This window comes from Manduca sexta, chromosome 17, assembly GCF_014839805.1.
Source record: "Manduca sexta isolate Smith_Timp_Sample1 chromosome 17, JHU_Msex_v1.0, whole genome shotgun sequence".
Taxonomy (NCBI): Eukaryota; Metazoa; Arthropoda; class Insecta; order Lepidoptera; family Sphingidae; genus Manduca; species Manduca sexta.
In genome coordinates this window covers 8149082-8171755 of record NC_051131.1, presented here as the reverse complement: position 1 = coordinate 8171755, position 22674 = coordinate 8149082, and the positions used below count along the sequence as shown (strand labels likewise).

At 31.6% G+C, this 22674-nt stretch overlaps 2 protein-coding genes across 6 annotated transcripts in view; one reads left to right on the top strand and one right to left on the bottom strand.

The window, feature by feature from the left end:
• The window catches only part of LOC115443174 (phosphatase and actin regulator 4B), a 61817-nt gene extending 48929 nt beyond the window's left edge, over positions 1–12888 (bottom strand). For 3 of the 5 annotated variants that reach the window (XM_030168468.2, XM_030168470.2, XM_030168471.2), the window contains exons 1-2: positions 12593–12888; positions 6917–7018 (exon numbers count right to left, since the gene is read on the bottom strand). In XM_030168468.2, coding sequence (XP_030024328.1) covers positions 6917–7018; positions 12593–12683 — 193 coding nt within the window. In that variant the 5' untranslated portion in view covers positions 12684–12888. Of the gene's footprint in view, positions 1–183; positions 404–6916; positions 7019–12592 lie in introns of those variants that run through there. The other 2 variants (XM_030168474.2, XM_030168473.2) reach the window with 2 other exon arrangements.
• A 940-nt stretch (positions 12889–13828) lies between these two features.
• Positions 13829–22500, top strand: LOC115443136 (ribosomal protein S6 kinase beta-2). The gene is given in 10 exon segments (XM_030168413.2): positions 13829–13855; positions 13857–13928; positions 14212–14252; positions 14360–14621; positions 15097–15230; positions 15308–15499; positions 18009–18099; positions 18443–18685; positions 18780–18887; positions 19224–22500. Coding segments are annotated over 10 exon segments (1356 nt in total). The 3' UTR covers positions 19410–22500.
• Positions 22501–22674: the final 174 nt, after the last annotated feature.

Below are 22674 nucleotides of genomic sequence, written 5' to 3'. Positions count from 1 at the left end.
ATCAATCCAATCAAGTGAGCTCTACTCGAAGGGCATATCGAGTAATTTCATTTGCTCTTTCGTAAAAGTTATTTTCATACTTACACTGTCCGCAAAAACGTTTTCATAATTAATAGGTTGGTTACACATACAAGAATTAATATAAATAACATTATTTAACAATACAATTATAGGTACACTTACAAGATCTCTCATTGGTGTCTAAAATCCCAGAGTCACTTCTAGTATCATCATCTATAGGTCTATGTCTAGATTTTATCTTGCGAGTGAAATCATCCATATTTTCACAGCATTATAATATGGAATCCTTGAACGTGCACTATCACAAATCACTCATTAAATGTGTTCCCATTACAGAAACAATAGCGATGACCAAGAAGAACGGAATACGAATTAAAACTAAGATATTATATTCAGTCTTCAAAGATTAGATAACAGCTGATAGTGACGAATTATCAAAGTATTTATTTGTATCTGCTGGTGCACATTTTGTTACTACATTAATCAGATATTTTACAAGGTCGATAAAGATATTTCCGACGCAGAAGTAACTAAGGTAAGTACTCTGAGTGTATAAGTCCGCGACTATTTACTTTTTAGTTTGTTTCCCGAATTGTGAGTACACAAAGAAAGGAAGGATTTTTTTCTAATAATTATATTTAATTATATGAATCCATTATTATTAATAAGCATACTGATTCAATGTTTGCTGATCCTTTTAAATATTTAAAAAAAAAACGTGATTGGACGAACATAATAATAATACTTCCTAAATATTCGCAATAGTAGTAATTAGCACCTACTTGGAATAATAATAAAAGTCTTCATAATCATTCGCACACCGAAAAAATAGGAACGAACGGTAGGCACTGGGCAGTGGACACATACGTACCAGCGACTTCAGTTTCGGCAATAGTGGTAGATGAGCTATCTCATTTGACAATACTTATAAGATCTCCGCCAGGCATCATCATTATTTTATAAGTTTTAGTTGACATACTGTACTAGTTTAAATGCACTATTTGCCCGTTTTTCCTTAATCGTACATAAATGTTTCGAATGCTTGATAGTCACTCATTTTCCGGTTGGCGACATTGCTACATGATTTATTTATTTATTAAAGATAATTTAACCAACCACTATGAGAAAATAAAAATAAAACTTTTATGTTATAAAGTTTTTGTTGCATTGTTTAAAATATTTAAAGTTAAAGATTTTAAGAATCTTTCATAATTTTTTGTAATTTTTGACTTTTAAAATACTGTATACTTAGATTCTCATTTCCCCCATAGGACTTTGTCTTAAAAATGAAACAGAGTCAATTAGCATTAACAATAAATAGATATATAACCTGCTCATGTTCTTCCTGGCTGCACATTTTATCACTAATCTGAGAATACAAGTATATATATTTTGAAGAATTTGGTTCAGTCTCTAAAGAACTTCTTCTGTATTTACAGCAATTAAGTTAAACCTCCTCCCCGCATCAGAAATCATCGCAGGCATCTATCTAGACAGGTGTCAGGTACTACCCTCTACTGTAATTTAATTAAAGAAATAAATTCCCTTCATGTAGCTAAGAATTTTGGACTGACTTCATATGCTTGTTGAAACTTTAAGAATGTGGAGCTAACGGCTTTTTTCCCTGTTCATACCATTACAAAAGAAGATAAAAGCCCAAATCACGATGCAGATGTGCACTTTGGACTTACTTCCTACTTGATACGCACCTTGTGAGCTCGTGTAAAAAACTGGTGAGCAAGTCGTCTATATACATACAATCTCTATACAATTCAACGTTGTACGAATTGAGCCGCAACATATCACGGAACCGCAAATACAATGACATGCGTTATTTGAACATACAAAATCTGTCACGGTCCAACGCGTTGAGCCGCAACATATTTTGCAACCGATAAAAGAGATGTTTTAAATATTTAAATGGACAGAATCCGTTTTGGTTCAATATTTATATTTGGTTGCTTGAACATTTATTTCTGGCATTGTTTACAGTGTTCCAACCTAACCTAACGAACTTGAGGATTTCTGATTGCAACGGTGGCATTGTGTGAATAGTTAGTATTAGGTGACATTCGGTGTTACTGATGTGGTTGAACGATTTTCTGTAAGGAAATTGTTAAGCACGAACATGATTGTTACATAAAAGTGAAAAAAATGTTTGTTTGAAGACTAGTCTCAGGAACTAATAAACCGATTTTGATTGTTTTTTCACTAGGAAGCTACATTACTTCTGAGTGCTATAGGCTTTTTATCACGACAAAACATTTTTACCCGGGCGTAGCTGCAGGCAAGAGTTAGTACGCCAATATAAAGTATGTTACATAAAAATATATATTTTAAGGCGCTGACTCAAAACATATTTCATACGACTGTTTGAAAAAGAATGCACTATTCAACGTCGGCTGGGGTTGACTCCTTTCTATACATAGTATATTTTAGAGCAGGACTCGTTAGAGGCTTCGAAGACCTTAAAAAATTACTGTGATGGTTTTCATAACAGTTTTAAGTAACGTGTCAAATATTACCACCACATAGAAGATAAATTAAAAAATAAAACACGGGGCACTTTTACACGATTGATCGAGCACGGTGAACGAAGCGAACGTGATGAGATTAAGCGTATAGCTTTTATTTATAAATAGGCGTCTATTGCCCTAGAAAATAAGTGAACCATGTTTTCATGCTAGGAACCTGCGTACCGTATATATGCAGTGAGGCCTGAAGAGAACTTAAAAATCAACATGTTTGTTAACTTGGGTAAGTACCTGCGGCCGTAAAACGCAATAAATAGTAAAGTAGGTACTGGATGAAAATAACTAATATTTAGTTTGAGAAAATACGACATGAGCTAACTTAGCTGTACCTAATCAAAAACCTATTATTTGTAAACAACTTATAAACCCATAAATTAATAATATTATTAAATACATTATAATATTATCTATTTCAGTTCGTTTAACTGTATAATATTACAAATTTCCACCTAAAATACCTAATATTAAATGTTAACATACTAAAAGAAAGACCGCAAAAATCTGAAATATTAAATTTATGGTTTTTATGGCATAGATCGATAGAAGAGCAAATGGATTCTCAGATTAATGATGATCAGACAAGCAAACTATTTAGAAAGTATTCTTTATTTCATGTTTAGATATTTGTTAGAAGTAAACACAAAAATCACTGTACGGATTTATAATTTCAGTACACAACATATATACCGTCTCCTTAATAACATACTAATAGATATATTTTATATTGGAAAAATACAATCTGATTTTTACATCGGGAATGATTTTTCATGCAGTTGGAACCGAGACCTAATAGTTTAGAAATAAAATAAAGCAATTTCAGTTCTCATTTTGAACACAACGCGACAATTTTATTTCATTATTTACGCCGTTTAGGCTTCAGACCACATTATATATAATAGTAGGGCGGCCGATGATGTTACACGGGGATTTACTCGAGCGTCGTTGGGTCCTAATTTTTGAAGATTATAAGGTACAAAAAGAAAATCGTTTTATGATGTACATATAGTGTATACCCCTCGAACGGTGGTGGAAGCGTCTACAAGTTTTAAAAATGTAAAAAAACAGAGATGTGGAAATACTCGAGCGCGTCGGTATCCAGAGGGGATGTTAATTGACCCTGAAAGAAGCTCGTATTCAAAAGACTAACAATTTGCACGTGACGCAAGCTCGTATCAGCTTTTTGAAAATGCAAAACATCACCATTCTGGAAAAGCCGAGCGCGACAGATTGTAAGGTACACATACGATTCAGCTTTATGCTCTAGTCTAGCTAACCCGTAACCTGACGATTTTTTTAAGGGATTTTCTAAATCTGCATGGGTCTAATTTTTTTTTATTACTGTGTCTTAGCGACAAAATGCATGCGTAAAATAGCATGCAAGTTAAAAATATATGTTAATTTGCATTATAACATGTATATAGGGTGAATTTTGGACGTGAGAGTGGATAGCGAATCAGAAACTATGAGGAATAGCGAAAACACTTAGGGGACAAAATCCTAAACCCTGTTAGTAATTGAGGCGTCGGTACCTGATTACGGATACACAGTAGGTATAATATAATAATTATCAGCATATATCAATAATGCCCAAAACGAATCGTTTTTTTTTTATAAATTACCGTTGCCTATCGGTTTATTCCTTTAATTTGTTGTTTGTTTTAGTTTTGAAATACATAGCATTCAAAATATTTCACATATTTACATTTGGACTGCAGCCGCATGCACTAACTGAACTTTAGTGACGATTTGCTATTTTGTTTCGGCTTGTGAAAATTGGCAGATTATATTTTTGTGTTATCCTTGAATTATATCCTTTACAAAAGAATCCACAGCGCTACAAAAAGTGGGAGTGCATTTATTTTTAGGCAAGTTTGTAAACCTTCCACTCCCTAAAGATAGACTCAAATCGTCAGATTAGTTAAATGCACTATTTTCAGCATGTAATTAACCCACCTTACCTTAATCTGACGCGCTCGAGTATTTCTAACCATCGTTTTAATACTATTTTTATTGGCTACAGACACGCGATCCTATATAGACGGCTTATATTTGGTGGAGGCACTCAACAGGGTATACGGTACCCCCTTTCTATTAACCTTCCACACTTTAATAAATCCCAAAATCCGCTATTGGGCTCCCCTACTATAACATTGGACCACAACATAGACTGGAGTGACTAAATTATGTTTCGCGCTACAGTAATGAGCTGTTCGATCGTCTCTGCCTGATGGCAACACTAATGCTTACTTAGACATTAGTTTGTTATTACTTATTATTTAAAAATATAAATTAAAACACGTAATTTGAGTGGCTATGTCTAAATATTTTAAATAGATATCTAACTATCAATTTAAACAATATCGTAAAGGAGGTAAACACGAGCGTCGTACCTAGTGTATTGATTGATAAGTTTCTCAGTTGGTCCATCCGACATACTGACGAGGCTACTAATAACTGTATTATTCGGCAAAATATTCACTATTATTACTTTACGAAAGTCCATTATAATAAATAAAATATTGTATACTTTATTCCTTCATTTTGTAAATTATTATGTAAATATTCTCGTAACTACCAGTAGTAACTACTATAACACTGCAAAATTAACACCTACAAAAATTATACAGGCAAATATCTACAATAAATTTTGAACACTCATTAAATTAGAACAACAAATATTCATTTACAATAAAAACTAAGTATTCCGTATATAGAAGTCACTCTCACCTCTAGCATAAACGGGAAAATCTCCATCGGATCGACTGTGAGTAAGCATTGGTCCGTAGCACCGCCACGGCGGTCTATCTCGCAGCGCCCGCGGGCCCTCCACGGCCGTTCACCTACTCCAAGCCATCAGCACATAAGCACGGCACAAGGCCCTACATTTAAACAGCACCTTCGGCGTGGCGTCTAACTGGCATAACCCACATCAATTCGCCGATGGCGGCGCCACAGAGACGAAACGCGAGGAGGCTGCGCGGCGCATCTCCTGTGCGCATACCTCACCCTTCCCACGTTGGTACCCGGCGCGCCGCCTTGCTCTCCCGCTCTACGTCCCTCACACGTGTATATCGTACACTAGACTATAGGATTTTGAGACCTATCTATTAAAACCACTTAAATATTCAATTGATAGGTTTGTACAATGTTATTTTTATATATATTCTCATAAACGTTACTTATTCATCTCATACTTATGAATTGTTAGAAAACTAAACAAAACGTTATTAAGTAAAATTACAAAATCTGTTAATTCTTAACCGTAGTGAGTAGTCAATAGTCATGAATGGCTAGGCCATCATAAAAATGTAATCAGTCTCATGAATTTGCTATGGAAATAAATAAATAATTTCCGAAAAATGCAAAACAAATTTAAGTGGATATGACTAATTTTTGACATTCGTCAAATTTCCCTATTGAACGATGTTAATGTGTAAAATCTGCTCAAATAGGTATCAGATAATATATATCCGAAATCTATTATACATAGGACGTTATTTCATAATAAGTGCCGTAACTGTAAATTTCTTTATGGTGTTATACACGATTGTAATGAGGCAAAAAATACAGGACCTTAAAAATAGTTAAAGTGGCTAAATAGTAGATATTGGTTTACAGTTCGGAAGTAGACTAATGAATACGACTAACGAATGTCCCATCGGAATTGGTCCAGCGGTTTCCGACACCGACTACCACAAACTGATATATAACATATATATTGACTTAAAAGGAAGTGGTTATGGAAAAGAGCGAGTAAATGTTTGTAGACTTATGAAAATGTTATTAATTGTTATTGCAGACCCGTATTGTAATAATTTAGATATCACTGGTTTCTGAGCTGTTATCCCATACACATATATGCATGCACGCACATAAATAAACCAGAAATAATTTAATTATAAAAATAATAATTAAATATTAAAACCGTAATATATAATTATGTCGGTAAGACCATTATCTACAGCAATGTATATGTTTTTCAGTGATATTAAAAAAAATCACATCATATTTTTTTATATCAGTCTTCATAGACTTGATTGCTCTCTACTTATTAAAAACTGATAGAGAAAAATGAACCAAATTACTAGGATATACCTCCCAATGATTGGCTGTCATAACTTGTGGGAGCCGAACAGGAAACTCTATGACCCATGACAAAAATTTGAGAACTTTTATTTTAGTAATTATATTATAGTGACACAATGACAATATGGTCTAGCACCTCCTAAGTATTACAATTAGTAATCAGAAATAAGCATAAATTAATTATATGTGGGTACAAAACTATATACCAGGATCCATACTATTCTATGCATAAATCAATAACAAGAATGATTGCACATTACATATTTTATACTCACTCATATCCCCATTAGCTGCTGTTGAATCAAACGGTATAGACAAATGGCGCCCACTTTTTCCAATAGGAGGCACACCAAGATTTATGTTTTCTTCAGCCTCACCTATATAAACATAATATTAAATGCTCTTATTACATTGAAATACATTAATAATTAGAGTATCTTTTAAAAAAATATAATTTATGAAAACAAAGTGTGAAAGGTACACCCCACTCCTTACTGATAATTAAAATTGTGAGAGTTAATGAAAATGAATTATATTAGTAAGAAATAAACTTATAAATTGTTGGATGAATTGGGATGAAATATGGTTCACAGACTAAGTCATAGTTTAATTAATATAAATGATACTTTTTATGTCAGGCATGTGCACATAGAATTTACATCCTATAAAAGCCACAAGGAAAAGCTAATAGTAGTATCTTTATTAAAATTATCACTTTCATGTATGTGATTTTAACCAATCATACCACTAGTCTTTACTTTTGGATGCACTTACAAGTACATTGTATTGAATCAGAATATCAGAAAGCTAATTAATCCCCTATAGAGAGGATTAAATTACTATTTTAAGGCACTATGTCTGCCCCAGGTGCCAAGCACTAAGGAGTGGCAATTTCCATTCAATTTTGTGGTGAAAGAAAATAGACAGAATGCTGTGTAGAACTATTGGATGTTTACTGCTGGTATGTTTTATAATGTCAGAAAACTACCCAGGGTATGTGCAAGGGGTGCATGGAATTCCATTGCAGTACCCAAGGGCAGCACAAATTGATGCCCACCAAAAATAATAGTGAAACTATTGGTGTTATTCCTGTGTTTTGTATGGTTTTGTTAATTATGTAAAGTTATGAAATATTTGTTAGGTATCACTTAGATTTTCATTGCTTTAATCATGAAATACCAATAAGTAATATTGATTTTGTCTTAAAAAGACAATCCAGGAACATGTTATTAAATATTTTATGAAACTGAAATCAAAACTCAAAGGGTAAAACGGAATAAATCAGAGAGATAACAAAAGAGTCTGAAAGTACTGTGCGACATATAGGCAAGGAAAACAAAAAATATTATATGCATTGTCTAATTTTCGGAGGGAAAACATAGCACATTTAAGAGGAAATAAAAAAATAAGAAATATTTTTTTATATAATATAAGGGCAAGTACCCATACAAAACTTCCCTCACCATGCAGTAGTGTTCAATATGCTGGGTATTTAACATACTATAAATAAAATGTTGATTTGAGAACAGACAACAATTTTATATAGTGACTGTTAAATTTCATATGTATTTTAATTTTAAATACATACTGAGTATGTGAGTAGTAAGTATATGTATTGTTTTCATATTGAATTTTTATTTTACTATTGTTTTTTTTTTTAATAAAAGATAAAATATAATGATTTACATTTATTAAAGACATTCAATTAATACCAGGCAAGCACATTATAATATAATAAATTTTATGTCAACTCATCCCACAGTGGATTTTCTATATAAGACACATAATCTGAATAGTCCATATAATCATGCAAATTGCCAGAATATGCACTCCTATGTTCACCTCTTTTCATTTTCAATTGCATGAAATATTTTTCTTTGTATATTTCTTTCCATTCTTTGGAATCAGTTTGTTTCACATTAAAGTCTCTCATGCACATTTTGTGCCATAAACTTTCGTTTTCCAACAAATATTTCAATCTGCTACAAGTTTTACATAAATTTATTACATTACTAACAGGCAGCAATAATATTATTTTATACAAAATTTCATCTGGTAGACCTATTAAGCTGGCACTTGGGTAACCACAATGACTCAGTACCCTACTTTTGACAGCAGTTATTATGTTATTCTTGAAAGTTATGGAAAAATGTTTCAAATCACCAAATATCATTGGAATGCTTGCAGCATGTGGTGATTTGACATAGCGGTCCATAGGCAAACATATGGAATAGGTCTCCGAGTTTAAATCACTAATAATAGCATTTACAATAGCTGTTGTTCCCAAAGGACTCATAACGATTTTCAAAGTAGCAGATTTACATCCACCTAAAATAAACGATGCTTCATACAATCCTGAAGGAAGCTTCCATTTGGACATTTGTTGTTTATCTATAGACAGGAAGGGATCAATGAATTCGCAATTATCGTCAATCGGCACTAAACCGTTTTCAATAAGCAAAATTATCACTAATACAAATAATAAATCCTTTTGAACTTCAACGTCTTGAAAATTCGATAACATAATTTTTCTTGATATAACATCTAATAATGGTGGCACTCTGTCAGTAGTGCTTTCTTCTAAAGTAATATTCATTGTAAATTAAAAGATTACATTATTTAAGAACAAGTTTTTCAACTAGATACCTAGTTCATTCACTTTTGACAATTATTACAAAGTTTAATGTTTTTGTGAATTGTCAACTGCCTATGGAATATGGATTTGTCAAAGAAAAAAATAACAATTGATCCATAACATGAGAAAATGTTTAACAATATCGCTGTCTCTTTTACTTCTAGTCACTACTATGGACGTGACTGGTTCGAGCGGATCTTTTATGCTAGAAATTCGAATTAGAGAATCGCAACGCTTTTTGTGACACTGTCAGTTTTTTTTTATTTATTCAATGCCATGGATACATGTCTTTCTGCCGGAAACTTAATAATATCACATATTACATTGTTACAGTGCCAAAATGTTATTGTGTGTTGCTAATGCTCCAATATAGCAGTGTTGCTAACCCTCAAAAAAATCACCATAAAATTACATTCGAGTTTTCCTCTAGTTTTGATTTTTTATATTTATTTAGTTATGAAATAAACTTAAAAACTCTACATTCTTAGCACTAAGAAATTGTAGTACAATTCCTCAGTGCTATTACAATTATTGTACTACATTTCGCGACTACGTTAAGTCAACAAATACAATAAAAAAAAAACTAAACGCTTTACAATTTTCAAGTAAAATTTTGTGGTATTCTTAATCGAAGCTGGAAGCATAGACTTTGTGTAATTTTCATATTCGGTCGGCTTAGGCATTTACGCGACAAGTAGCCGTACTATTTACATTTACATTCACTCAGAAGTTGCGAAATAGACCCTTAGCCCAAAAAATCCCACCCCACTTACTTTCCTCTTAAAGTTAGCTATCCTGGAGCATTTTGCTGGTACATAATAGAATTTTTTAGTTTATTTGTGTCTAATAGAAATTAAAGAAAATATGTTCAAAAGTTAAATTGTTTTACGATTGAAAATCTACCAGTATTTTTTTATAAATGTACATTACTTAGTATCAAGTATATGCCCAATGTGATTTTTTATCAATGAGACCAATTTTTAAGTTCATCAAATGTTACCGGGAGTAGAGTTTGTAAAGCAGATTGACAATAATTATTGTGATACTTTCATTATTGACAGTATGGCCACTATTTAAAAAAGGCTAGGTATTTATTTCCTGATGCCACCTAGGTCTTTGGTGGCAAAAAAAAATATGGTAGGCCTCAGTTCAATGGCAGAAACATTGAAGCTATGGAGATGAATTTGTCGCATGAGATGAGATAAATATTGAATTTTGTTTAGTCCAGAAAAAAAAATTACAAGTTATAAGCCCTCGAATTTCAGTAGAAAAAGTAATATCCCCACTACATGCCCACTTCTGCACATCCAACATTTGAAATATGTGTTACTGCCTTATTTCATAACAAATTTTAATGTAATTTACGCAAAAGAGCTATGTCTTCAAAGTATTTTGTTGTTACATATAAAATAAATTATAAAATCAAACATCTGAAAATACCTTATTTTAAGAAATTTAATTGACTTTTATAAAATAAATTTAACCCTTAACTACACTTCATTAAAATAGGTGAAAATCCTATTCAAATAGACACTATTATGCAAAGAACTCACAATATATACAAATATTTTAGAAGCATAATAATATTGTGATGTAAATTGAGCTTCATTAAATAAAAGAAACATAATTCATTGTAATAGACAAGATATCAATAACTGAATAAGACACAAAGGTCCTGAGCAATGAGCCTACTTTATACTGTGAAGCATCCAAAAGCTATTATTTACTTAAAAACAAATACCTAACTGTAATTGACGCAATATGATTGAAGAAAGGGTTTTTGGAGATTCATCTCATAAGTGCCTAGAATAGAGGATAAAAGTTTTTATGTGAAGGTTATTTTTGAAATAAGAAATATGAAATTGTACAAACATTTACACTTCTATCATATTTCCTTCAAAGATTAAAAAATATGGGTATTCAAAGTGTATCTGGAAACAATACTAAGTCGACCAAAAACACATTCAGGCAAACCAAAACTATTATTTTTTATATATATAAGAGATTTATTGAAACTCTATTTTGATTTGTTATATTTCAACAGCAGAGTATAATATAATATTATTATTTAGTAATTATTGCAATATATTTTATCTGTGAGACATGCTTCTCATTTATGCCATACCAAAAATTAAAACATAGTTTATGAAAGTTCAGAACACATAACCTGACGGTAGTAAAATGCGGTAATATGCTGCTTAACATATCAACATCATGTTATATCTTCGTTGTATAACTATTTCTTAATTGGAAAAAGAACACTGCTATAATTTGGAGATCTGCTTCACTGACACTCTCACTTTACACAACAAATTGTTTAAAGAATAAAAAGAAATATAAAAGTATTTGGAATGGTACAACTTAACAAATATTTGTTGTTCTTTTAATAATATGGAAGTACATGTAACAACTCTTACAAGTCCTATTAAATGCAAATTTTGTTATGTTTTAGTGTTATAATACAATGCTGAATACTGTTGCGGTTCTTTAATTTTAGGAACTTCAGATAAATAAAATAGTTTTTCAGCAAAAAAAAAACAATTGGTTCATAGCTTATGCGGATCTAAAGAAAACATTATTATATTTTCACAAGTGATGTAAGCATCAAATTTGTTTACTCAAAATATAGGGTTACATTTTCATTTTTATTCATGATATTTATACATTTATGAAAGAAAGGAAACCCTAAAATGTCTGGCCAGTTTTAAATTTAATACTTGATGCACCTAAATAGGCAATATGGTACAAGATAATGTGATCAAAATGGAATGTCACCAGTCTATTTTAAAATTTAAATCTAAGCATAAGATTATCATTTTCATTTTTCAATAAAACTAACAACAGGAAAACCTTATTCAGCATTATTTCTGCAAAACTATCAGCCGCTGAGTTACTTTTATAAATTATTGTTTATTATTTTCCACAATTAATTAATTTATCTAAATGCAATATTCACATTTTGTCAACTGCTTAAGTTTATATATAGATATATATAATTAATACATTATGTTTTAAAATTAAATGTGTTTTCACACAAGTTTAACACATTCTAACTAAGTACATAATTAAGTTTTATATGCAGAGCTTTTTTAAAGTAGACAGACTTATAAAGAACAAATACTCTTCATTTCATCTATCTTAATTATTGTGAGAACCATCGATACGATGAAAATAATAAATAAATAATAATTTAAGCATCAGTGCACCACGATAACATATTTTGATAAATTAATTGGAGGTTAGATTGATAACAAAAACATTAGATAATATAGCAAAATTATGGATGACGGATTTTAAAATGCCTAATACAACTTACCAGTATTTTCACTGTGTGCTTGTTTCTTATTGCTCTTTAGGGAACCATCCAAGTTCTGATTATCAGAAGATTTATCGCTGTCACTAGCCATTGAAAGGTTTCGTATATAAAAATATTAAAACACTATCACATTTTATGCATAATTTGAACCATAACATTCGGTTATTCTTGTATAAAATAAAAATTACGGTATAAAAACACTTATTGCACTTATGAATCAACAATTCATGTTTACACCCTATAAATTCTACTCAGTAAACTTTAGAGTATGTCCTGCGTTCCAACATCGAACTTTTGTTGATGTCGGAACGCTAAACATAATGGAACATCTGGCAACATCTTTAAACTAATAAAAATACTTTGTTTTTTTTTGTATTGTGAAAAAGATGCTATTTTAGACTAGCATGTACTCGTAGCAATCAATGGTGCAAGAACTTATATTATATTATTATTTTATAAAGTTTATCATAAAATTTCGTAATTTTAAATCTAACATAGAAAGTACGATCAAGATTCGTTTATAATTCAACAACATATTATAAGCTGATGGACGGTTAAAAGTAAAAAAATAAAACGGTGACATAATAATATTTTGTGACGCCTTGGGGAATTACAATGCGCGCGATGTAACGAGTAGTCTACTTCGTGTCCATTTTTACACAATGCAATATTTGATATATAAATTGGTACCCCAATTTTTAATTAATTTTATTGTTGGTTTCACAAAAGAGCATCTTTTTGTGAAAACTTTCATCTAGGTAAGGAAGCCGCTTGCTTACTACCAATGATAAACGCACATCTAGATATTCTTGCACAATATATTGCTACAAGAACGTGCTAGTTTTAAACTAAGCTGTAAGTCTATTATTTTGGACTTATAGATTCTGAATTCAGAATCGGATTTATGGATATGGAAAACAGATGTACGAGTCGGTCTTTATTGCTGGATCGGTAAAAAAGAGCTGGCAGCACTGAAGTTACATAGTCTGTGGACTATGGTATTCACAAAAATCACAAATCGCCTCGCGAGAGTAAAAGTGTTCCGTGCTATTCATTCTTTGCCTGATATTGTGTATTTTTGGGTGACAGAAACTTATGCTGTGCTATACATAAAAATAATATAACTGCCACTGCCAAAGTACTATACAAATTATTCTTATAAAATTGTATATCAAAGTTCGAGAAATATTTTTACAGTCATACAAAAACAGTGTTAGCTAATGTGATATTCTTGAAATGTCATCGTATATGGCAGGTGTTTTTGGATTTAGATTTAGATGTGGATTCGGTTACAGTTGGAGATTCAGATGAAGACGATATCATTGAAGTAGATGAGGTATACAATTGTGTTATTTACTTTATTATTTTATTTCTCCTACGTTACTTAACCTAAAACCTTGTTCTATATTCACGATTCACTTGTCTGTCAAGGATAAATTTCGTCGCAGTTGTAATATTTTGTATTACATATTATTAAATTGTGTATGCCCCACTGTTTGTCAAAGACATGATTTTTGTGACCTATAGTGGTGACATTGCGATTTTGTTTTATTACTCAATAATTAATGTTGCTTATGATATACAAAATAAATTGTTAATTAGTTTATCATTGGTCACAGGTAGATTACGAACCCGAACTACATGTGAACAATATTGTTGAGTAAGTATATTATATACATTTTTAGTTCAACCTTGTGTAACCTTACAGTTATGCAAGTAAAATTAATACAATATGTTATAAAGTTAACTATAATTGTTCTCTTCTAGATCGGAAGGTTCAGAAACTATACAGTTATCAGAGGATAATGTGAATCCAGGCCAATGCAAACGTTTAGGTCCCCAGGATTTTGAGCTTCGCAAAGTTTTGGGTAAAGGTGGATATGGAAAAGTGTTTCAAGTTCGCAAAATTACGGGTCCAGATGCAGGAGCACATTTTGCTATGAAAGTCTTAAAAAAGGCTTCAATTGTGAGAAATCAAAAGGACACTGCACACACTAAAGCTGAAAGAAATATACTGGAGGCTGTCAAGGTATTTATAACACATGGACATACTTCAATAGTGTAATATATTGATTGTCTTACTAATTATTTATGATCACAGAATTGTACACATACTCTACATAAAAATAAAGCTGTAAGAAACTAATAAATTTAGATAATCATGTGATTATGAGTTGGCACCAACCAAAGCATATACATGGAGTAACTTAGTTGAGAGTCACACAGATCATCTGTTAATCAGTATATAAAAAAATAACTAATCACTCTTCTATTGACAACTTATATCTCCATTAATAAATACAGTAGTCCTGTTTTATATGACTCCCTACAGCTAAGTATGAGCCTCCTTTACTTAGCCTTAGTCCACAATGCTGGTCCAGTGCAGGTTGCCAGGCTTCATATAACTTAAAGTCAGTTCCAACCTAAGGCTAAGGCTGTACTCGCATACACCTACATACATTACTTATGCAAAATGAAAATAATTTGTTTTCATTTTGTTTCAGCATCCTTTTATAGTGGAATTAGTGTATGCTTTCCAAACTGGTGGTAAATTATACTTAATCTTAGAATACTTAAGTGGTGGAGAACTCTTCATGCATTTGGAAAGAGAGGGCATATTTTTGGAAGATACAGCATGGTAGGTTTTATTCAAACTGTTTAATTTTGTTTTCATTCAAAGATACTTATTTCTATACTAACATATTTTTTTTTCAGTTTCTATTTGTCAGAAATTATTTTGGCATTGGAGCATTTACACAGCCTTGGAATAATATATCGTGATTTAAAACCAGAAAATGTTCTCCTGGATGCTCAAGGCCATGTCAAACTTACTGATTTTGGTTTATGTAAGGAACATATTCAAGAGGGAATTGTTACACATACATTCTGTGGCACAATTGAATACATGTAAGTAGTTTTTTCTAACTAACTTTTATATGTCAATCTTAGCATATTGAGGGTCTGAATATCTTAAGGAAATTTAGGCAACTGCCAAAGCGCCCTGCATCAGCAAAGAACAAAATAAAATGGATATGTTTTGTCAAATGAAAAAATTGAAAGATTTGTCTTTAAATTTATTTTTAAAACTCAATGATAATACTTGCCTTTTTACACAATGATGACATTTTGTTGTGTATATTTATGTGTTTCAAAACCGACTTCTCAAAGGACATTACAAAAATAATAATAACTGAGAAGAATAAGCTTAATTGAATATAAAATAAATATACTAAAAGTGTAATCTATGTCTGTTTTTGTAGTTTTATTTGCTTGTCAGTTTCATGAAAATTTATATGAATATCACTGAAATTGGCATTGCACTATTAACTGTACACACAAGTAAAAAACCACCATTCTCCATTAGATTGTTCATTTTGATTATCATAATATTATTTACCAGAACATGTAATATTTGTCATGCATTCAATGGTTAAGCTTTTATTTCTTCTACTTTATCAATTTATTTAAAATGTACAGAAAATCTATACTATTGTATAAAGCTGAAAAGTTTGTTTGAACACTCTCATTTCAGGAACTACTGGTTCGAACTGAAAAAATCTTTCAGTGTTGGATAGCCCTTTATTTATGAAAGGCTATTCAAGTATGGAGATAGTTTGACTCCCTGGAAGGGACATAGGATACTTTCTATCCCGGAAAAATATATAGCGGGATTTTTTTACCGGAGTCTATACTGTTATATAAAGCTGGAGAATTAGTTTGTTTTTTGTTTATTTGAACGCGTTAATCTCAGGAATTATGAGTGCTAATTGAAAAATTATTTAAGTGTTGGAAAACTAATTTATCAGGGACGGCTTGTAGCGTATATATCATTACGCTATGACCGTTAGGAGCAAAGAAGTAATAAAAAAAATTGCATGAAGGCAACAATTTATTCCTCTTACGGGCTTTCGTTGCGTGCGCTGATTAACAGTTAAAGTTATAAAATAAATATGTATGACGGAATTGTTCCTCTTAAAAAGTTCTAAAAACTATATTGTAAAACAAAGTCCCCCGCCGCGTCTGTCTGCCTGTCTGAACGCATGAAACTCAAAAACTACCCAACGGATTTAGATGATATTTGGTATGGATTAGTTTGAGAAGTTTACGAAGAACGTAGGCTACTTTCTATCCTGGAAAAATATAAAGCATGACTTTTGTAACGGAAACCTCTATCCCGAAAAAATTATATCACGCGAGCGGAGCCGCGGGCAAAACCTAGTAATATTATAAACGGAAAATTATATTGTCATTAAATTTCTGTACAAAACCGATGAATTGACATTACCATCAAAATTATAACCAACAATTAATTATAATTAATGCTGCTATAGTACTAAGAATTAGAGTGAATTTTTTATGTTCTTTTTGTACTCTTGTATAAGTGTTGTGATAGTGGTATTCCACCATGAGTACAGTGGAACTGCTATCTAACATGACATCAAATAATTCGAATACCCTCCAACTAACAAATCTGGTTTCAACGCGAGTATCTAACAGTAGTAAATCTAGATTTTATTTGGTGGGAGGTTTCTTGTATGCAAGGGACTATTTGGATAGCAGCAGTGTGCATGTACTGTTGTGTTCCGGTGTGAAGTATATTGTAGATATTGTAATTATTGGGCATTTTGAGACTTAAAATCAAAGTTGTCAACTCAACTCTATAATTTTTCATAATTTTACTACTTGTCATAAACGGTCGTATCGTTTACCACCAGGCGAGCGGCATATACGTCTCGTGATTCAGTTGAAATAAAAATATATGTGGCTAGACACCAGTCAAATTGATATTATGTACCTACACCTTGGTAGTCGTTAATAGTATGTGGGCCTACAAGGTAATTGATTAAGCAATTGCTTTTATCTCCCTGTATAACTGTTTTTGTAGTAATTCAAGCAGGTGCAAAAAATTCTAAGTTTGGTGAAATGATAACAAAACTAGGAGTGGTGGAGCATCACGATACCCACCCGTTTCACTAGTTCCTTGGAGTTTTTTCGCCATGCTGATAAAAAATCTCATGAGTTATGATTTTTACTTGTGATTAAAGACCTTCCTGCGTGTTACATGAAGTCACCAAGGTCATCTGCTAATATTTGATGATAGTTGTAATTTCTGGGCCTTGAATCTTTGTAACCGACTTTAAAAAAGGAGGTTCTGTATGCGACCTGTATATATGTATGTTTCATTACGTTATATTTGAAACTTGAATTTTTCGCGGAGGTGTTAGGCAATGTAAAAAACACATCACACCTTTATCTCCGAAGGGGGTAATAAGCAGAGGCGCAACCAGAGTACCCAATTTTCACCGTGTGTGTTTCGTTCCATTATGAATGATGAACAAACAAAATACATAATTCCATATTAATTTCATTGGCTAATTGATGTAATTTTGATTTTAATGGAATCAACATATTTCAGGGCACCAGAGATATTGACTAGAAGCGGTCATGGAAAAGCTGTTGATTGGTGGAGTCTTGGAGCTCTTATGTATGACATGCTCATTGGACAGGTTATTATTATAATCTTATATAGGTACTTTGAATCACATGGACCTAAGTCCAACAACATCTCTAATGATTATTTGCTTGTATCAGACATTTAAATAGCTGAACGAAATAGCATCGCGCGTCGTTGGTTAGTCCGAGAGTTAAGTAGCAGTTGCCTTCTTTCCATTTTTGTACAGCCATTTAATACGTAAACCCAATGTTATTATGTAATATATACTTTATGTGAAGTATCCATTTCCACTGATATACATATAAGTTCAAGGAGTTATCAGGCAATATCAAATCCATGTTATCTAACTAATACTGTACAACATAATATTATTTTTCTTATCTTTTATTTTTTAGCCACCGTTCACGGGAGATAATCGCACAAAAACCATAGAAAAAATATTAAAGGGAAAATTAATGTTGCCTGCCTATCTCACACAAGACGCACGGGATTTAATTAGACGCCTTATGAAGCGTTCGGAAACTCAACGCTTAGGCGCGGCCGGTGCGGCCGCCGTTCGCGGCCATGCATTCTTCAAACATGTCCATTGGGATGATGTATTTGCAAGAAGATTAGAGCCACCAATAAAACCTAGATTAGTGAGTATTTATATTACATCTCAAAAACAAGTCTTAAAACATGTTATTCATTATCGCATATGATGAACGGTTGTATCATTATTATATCTTGCAGACAAGCGAAGATGATGTATCTCAGTTCGACACAAGATTTACACTTCAAACTCCAATTGATTCACCTGATGAGTCTACTCTTAGTGAAAGTGCCAACTTAATGTTTCAGGTATTTCTTTAAATATTTATAATTATAACACTTGATTTAAATTATCCTTGTTTTGACTGTAACCATTTGTAAACCATTTTGAATTAACAGAGTAGGACGTTCGGCGCAAGTCTCGGGCTCTAAACCATAAAAATGCTTAATTTATTCGATGTGTACTAAACTTCTTATATTTTATATACTTATGGCCGTTAGATGTTCAAAGATTTTATAAGTAATTGCCGAAACCGCTGAACGGAACTCAATTTCATAATTTAACACAGATATACTCCATATCGTAGATCAATGCATAGGCTACGTATTACACCGAGGTTAATTATATTGTTAAAAATGCTTCAGGGTTTTACATACGTTGCGCCATCCGTAATGGACGAAATTCACAAACCTAGAATTATAACTGCACGCTCCCCGCGGCGCCCGAGACCTCAACACAACAACTTCACAGTGCCTCCTTCCTCCGCCGCGCACAATCTATCCCACGCTCAACAAGAAGACCTCATGGAAGTTCAAGGTCTACCTATATAGTAAGTATTCATTAGAACTAATTGTTAGCTGTTTGTATTTTTAATTGATAGTGGCCTCTATGTAAATGAAATGAAAATGCGGGTTTAACATTCTACTTCCTCGTTTATAGGAAAATCATTTTATGTGCTGAACATATAAAATATAATAAATCAATTTAAATTATTATGAGGTAAACATGCAATATTGCAAATATATTTGCTAAATTGTATTAAATGGCTCGAACAATTGCGCAATAGTGATATATACAGTAATTATTGAAACCTACTTGCCACATAAGAGACTCCAGGGTTTTGAATTGCAACAACTGTAATATTCATTTAATTTACCGAAAATACACAACAGTACAACTTGGTGGAAGTGCAATTCACAAGTTTGGAATATCTTTATCTGACATAGTAATATCGGATTTTTACTAATATATAAGATATTCTAAATCAACATATAAGATGTTAATCACTAATAGTTTACTATTAATCATGGTTATGTTATTGATAAATAGTGAAGGAGTCGATGCTAGTGTTGGTAATGAAGTTACTTATATGGAAGTATAATGATAAAAAGGTATAAAGTTTGTTTCATTTTTATTGCAGCCATTAGCTGTACCTACATTTATTAGCTGCATGTGATTAAATATCGTATAATTTATATTGGATTACACCGTACACGTGTATCGAGGGTCACGAATGATTATTTTAAAAAAAGATTAAGGTTGCCAGATGCCCAATAATCTCCTTCTGGCCTATTTATATCCCTTCCATACTCTATCCATTGCTATTTCTAAAGGTTTGCGACATACCTACGATCTTTGTGACATTAAGGGTGTTTAATAACATAATAATTTACCGTCAGTTGACTCGCTTATTCATTAAATTATTCATATCGTTTCGCGATAAAAAGAATTCACATATGTTTAAGGTCTGCGGAATGTCAACTATTTTTGGTGAAAACACCTTTAATGTTATGAAGAAATAGAAGTGCTCAAAGTCTATAGAAACAATACTAAATATTCGTTTAAATGTTTCAAAAATAATAAAGTAATAAAATTGCTGAGAAGACAAAAAGTGGTCTATGCTCCTAATTAATGATTTCAATGCCTGCAAATGCAGGTAATTTAATTATTTATTATACCTAAAAATGTACCATAATATAAGATCCGACAGCTTATTTTTGCAGGCATTCGTTGTATTATAGTAGTTGGTTGGCTGCACACACACCTATTGTGTTTTTAACCGCGCAACACAAGTAAGGCGGCACACTCTAGGCACGATACTCGTCTTAAAATACATATGCAATTGTGTTGGTCGTATGCTCTTAGCGCTCATTTTTACACGTGCAGTGTGTGGTATGTGGTGAGCCGTACGCGTAGTTATTCTATAGATAACGTGTAAGTAAAAAATGGTAAAGTTGCAAACTAAATGATCGAAGAATATATATAAATGTAATTGCTGATATATTTTTCTAACTTTAAAATGTTACTGCGGAGTTGCCTATCAGTCACTCATTTAATTTTAATTCAAAATCTGGTGACTGCAGAAATCAGTTGTAGGATCTCATACTGTTAGTTATAATGTATATTTATAATAAGAATACACCAACTGCAGTGCATTAAAAATACCATTTACTGGATAATGTAATTAACATAAATTTTGTTTATATATATAAGTGTAAAATCTTATGATAATCTATTCATCCTCATAAGGTTAAAGCATCTTTCTTCGTGTTTGATTTTCCTGTAACTATTTTTAAATTAGTACTATAACTATTTGATTCTATTATTTAAAATAGAGCAAAAAGATTACGAATCACGAAGTGAAAATAAATTTAAACTTACATTTAATGAGGTTTATTACTCTCACTAACCTACTGGACTGCAATTTAATCAAAAATAAATATATTTTTTTGCTCTGTCTACTCTTCATATTAAAACGTTTTAACAACTATGTAGCTTTTGATTGAACTGCATAACAAAGTTAATTTAAATGTGAATTATTTTTGCTTCGTGAGCCCTGTTCTTGTTTATCTAAGTTTGTGGTCATTACCTGCATGAACTATTAGCAATTTCCAATGCAAAACAACTCTATAAAATTGGTGATATAAAAGCTTATAGCATTTATTTCCATAATATTTATAAATTATAGAGCCTATAAATTAGCCTGCATGGCACCACGAAAAATGTAATGTATTTATGTAGATGTTATTGGATACTCAATCTACAAAATTAATAACAGTGTAACCTACGTTATTATATTCCATGTCGTTTGTAAAATAATCTCAGAAGAAAAAAAATATAATTTATTGTACAATACGAATGACATGGATAACGGAAACCATAAATCAATACTTAGAATATTTGCTACTTAATAATTTTAAATAAAACTTATCTAGTTAAAATAAAGTATTAGTTGTTTATTAATAATTGTTAATTTAATAAATCATGTGTCGAGTGTTTATGCACTAACAGAATTGAAATATATATTATTTTGACTCATATCGTTAATTTGCGTTTACATTTCTTTTTCATAAGTGATATATATCGCTGATGATTTTATTTCCACTTACATGAAGATGTTGAGTTTTATTTAAATGTTGCACTAAAGTAAGATGTATCCTAAAAAAATACTTGACTTAATTTAATATTCAAGTATTATCCAATGTACAAATTAATTGAAATTGATAATGCTGTGCGAATTACTTGGGACTTGAACAGTGAATAAGCATACACAAAAATAATTATTGTTATATTAATATTATTGTCTACATATTTTTGCAATGGATTGACTGTTAACATTTCTTTTCAGGCCTAGGATAATTCACATAGTTATCATTTTATGCTAAGGATGAATTCAACCACAAACGATACCCACATATTGAATGTCGGTAATATATGTTATATAATAATACAGTTTTGTACGGCGTATTATTAATGTATATTTTTTACGAGTTACCGTTTAGCATAATGTTTCGGTAGAAAATAATCACATGAAATAAAATATTCTAATTCCAACGTGTAAGAAGGAAGTAAATAATTTAAATATACCTTGTTACCATGCTTAAGATCGAATCAAATTAAAAGGTCATTTTTTATTTTGTATGGTGCAGTTTTATTTTTTTAAATTTTTACCCCAATTGCAAAATTTAATTAGGGCCTTTTTACGCTAACGAAATGCGAGCGTACATTCGGTTCAAGAGGCGTTCAGTAAGTAAACATGATAAATGGTCAATTGTCTAGTTAGATATAAATATAGAATTTATAAGTTGTTTATCC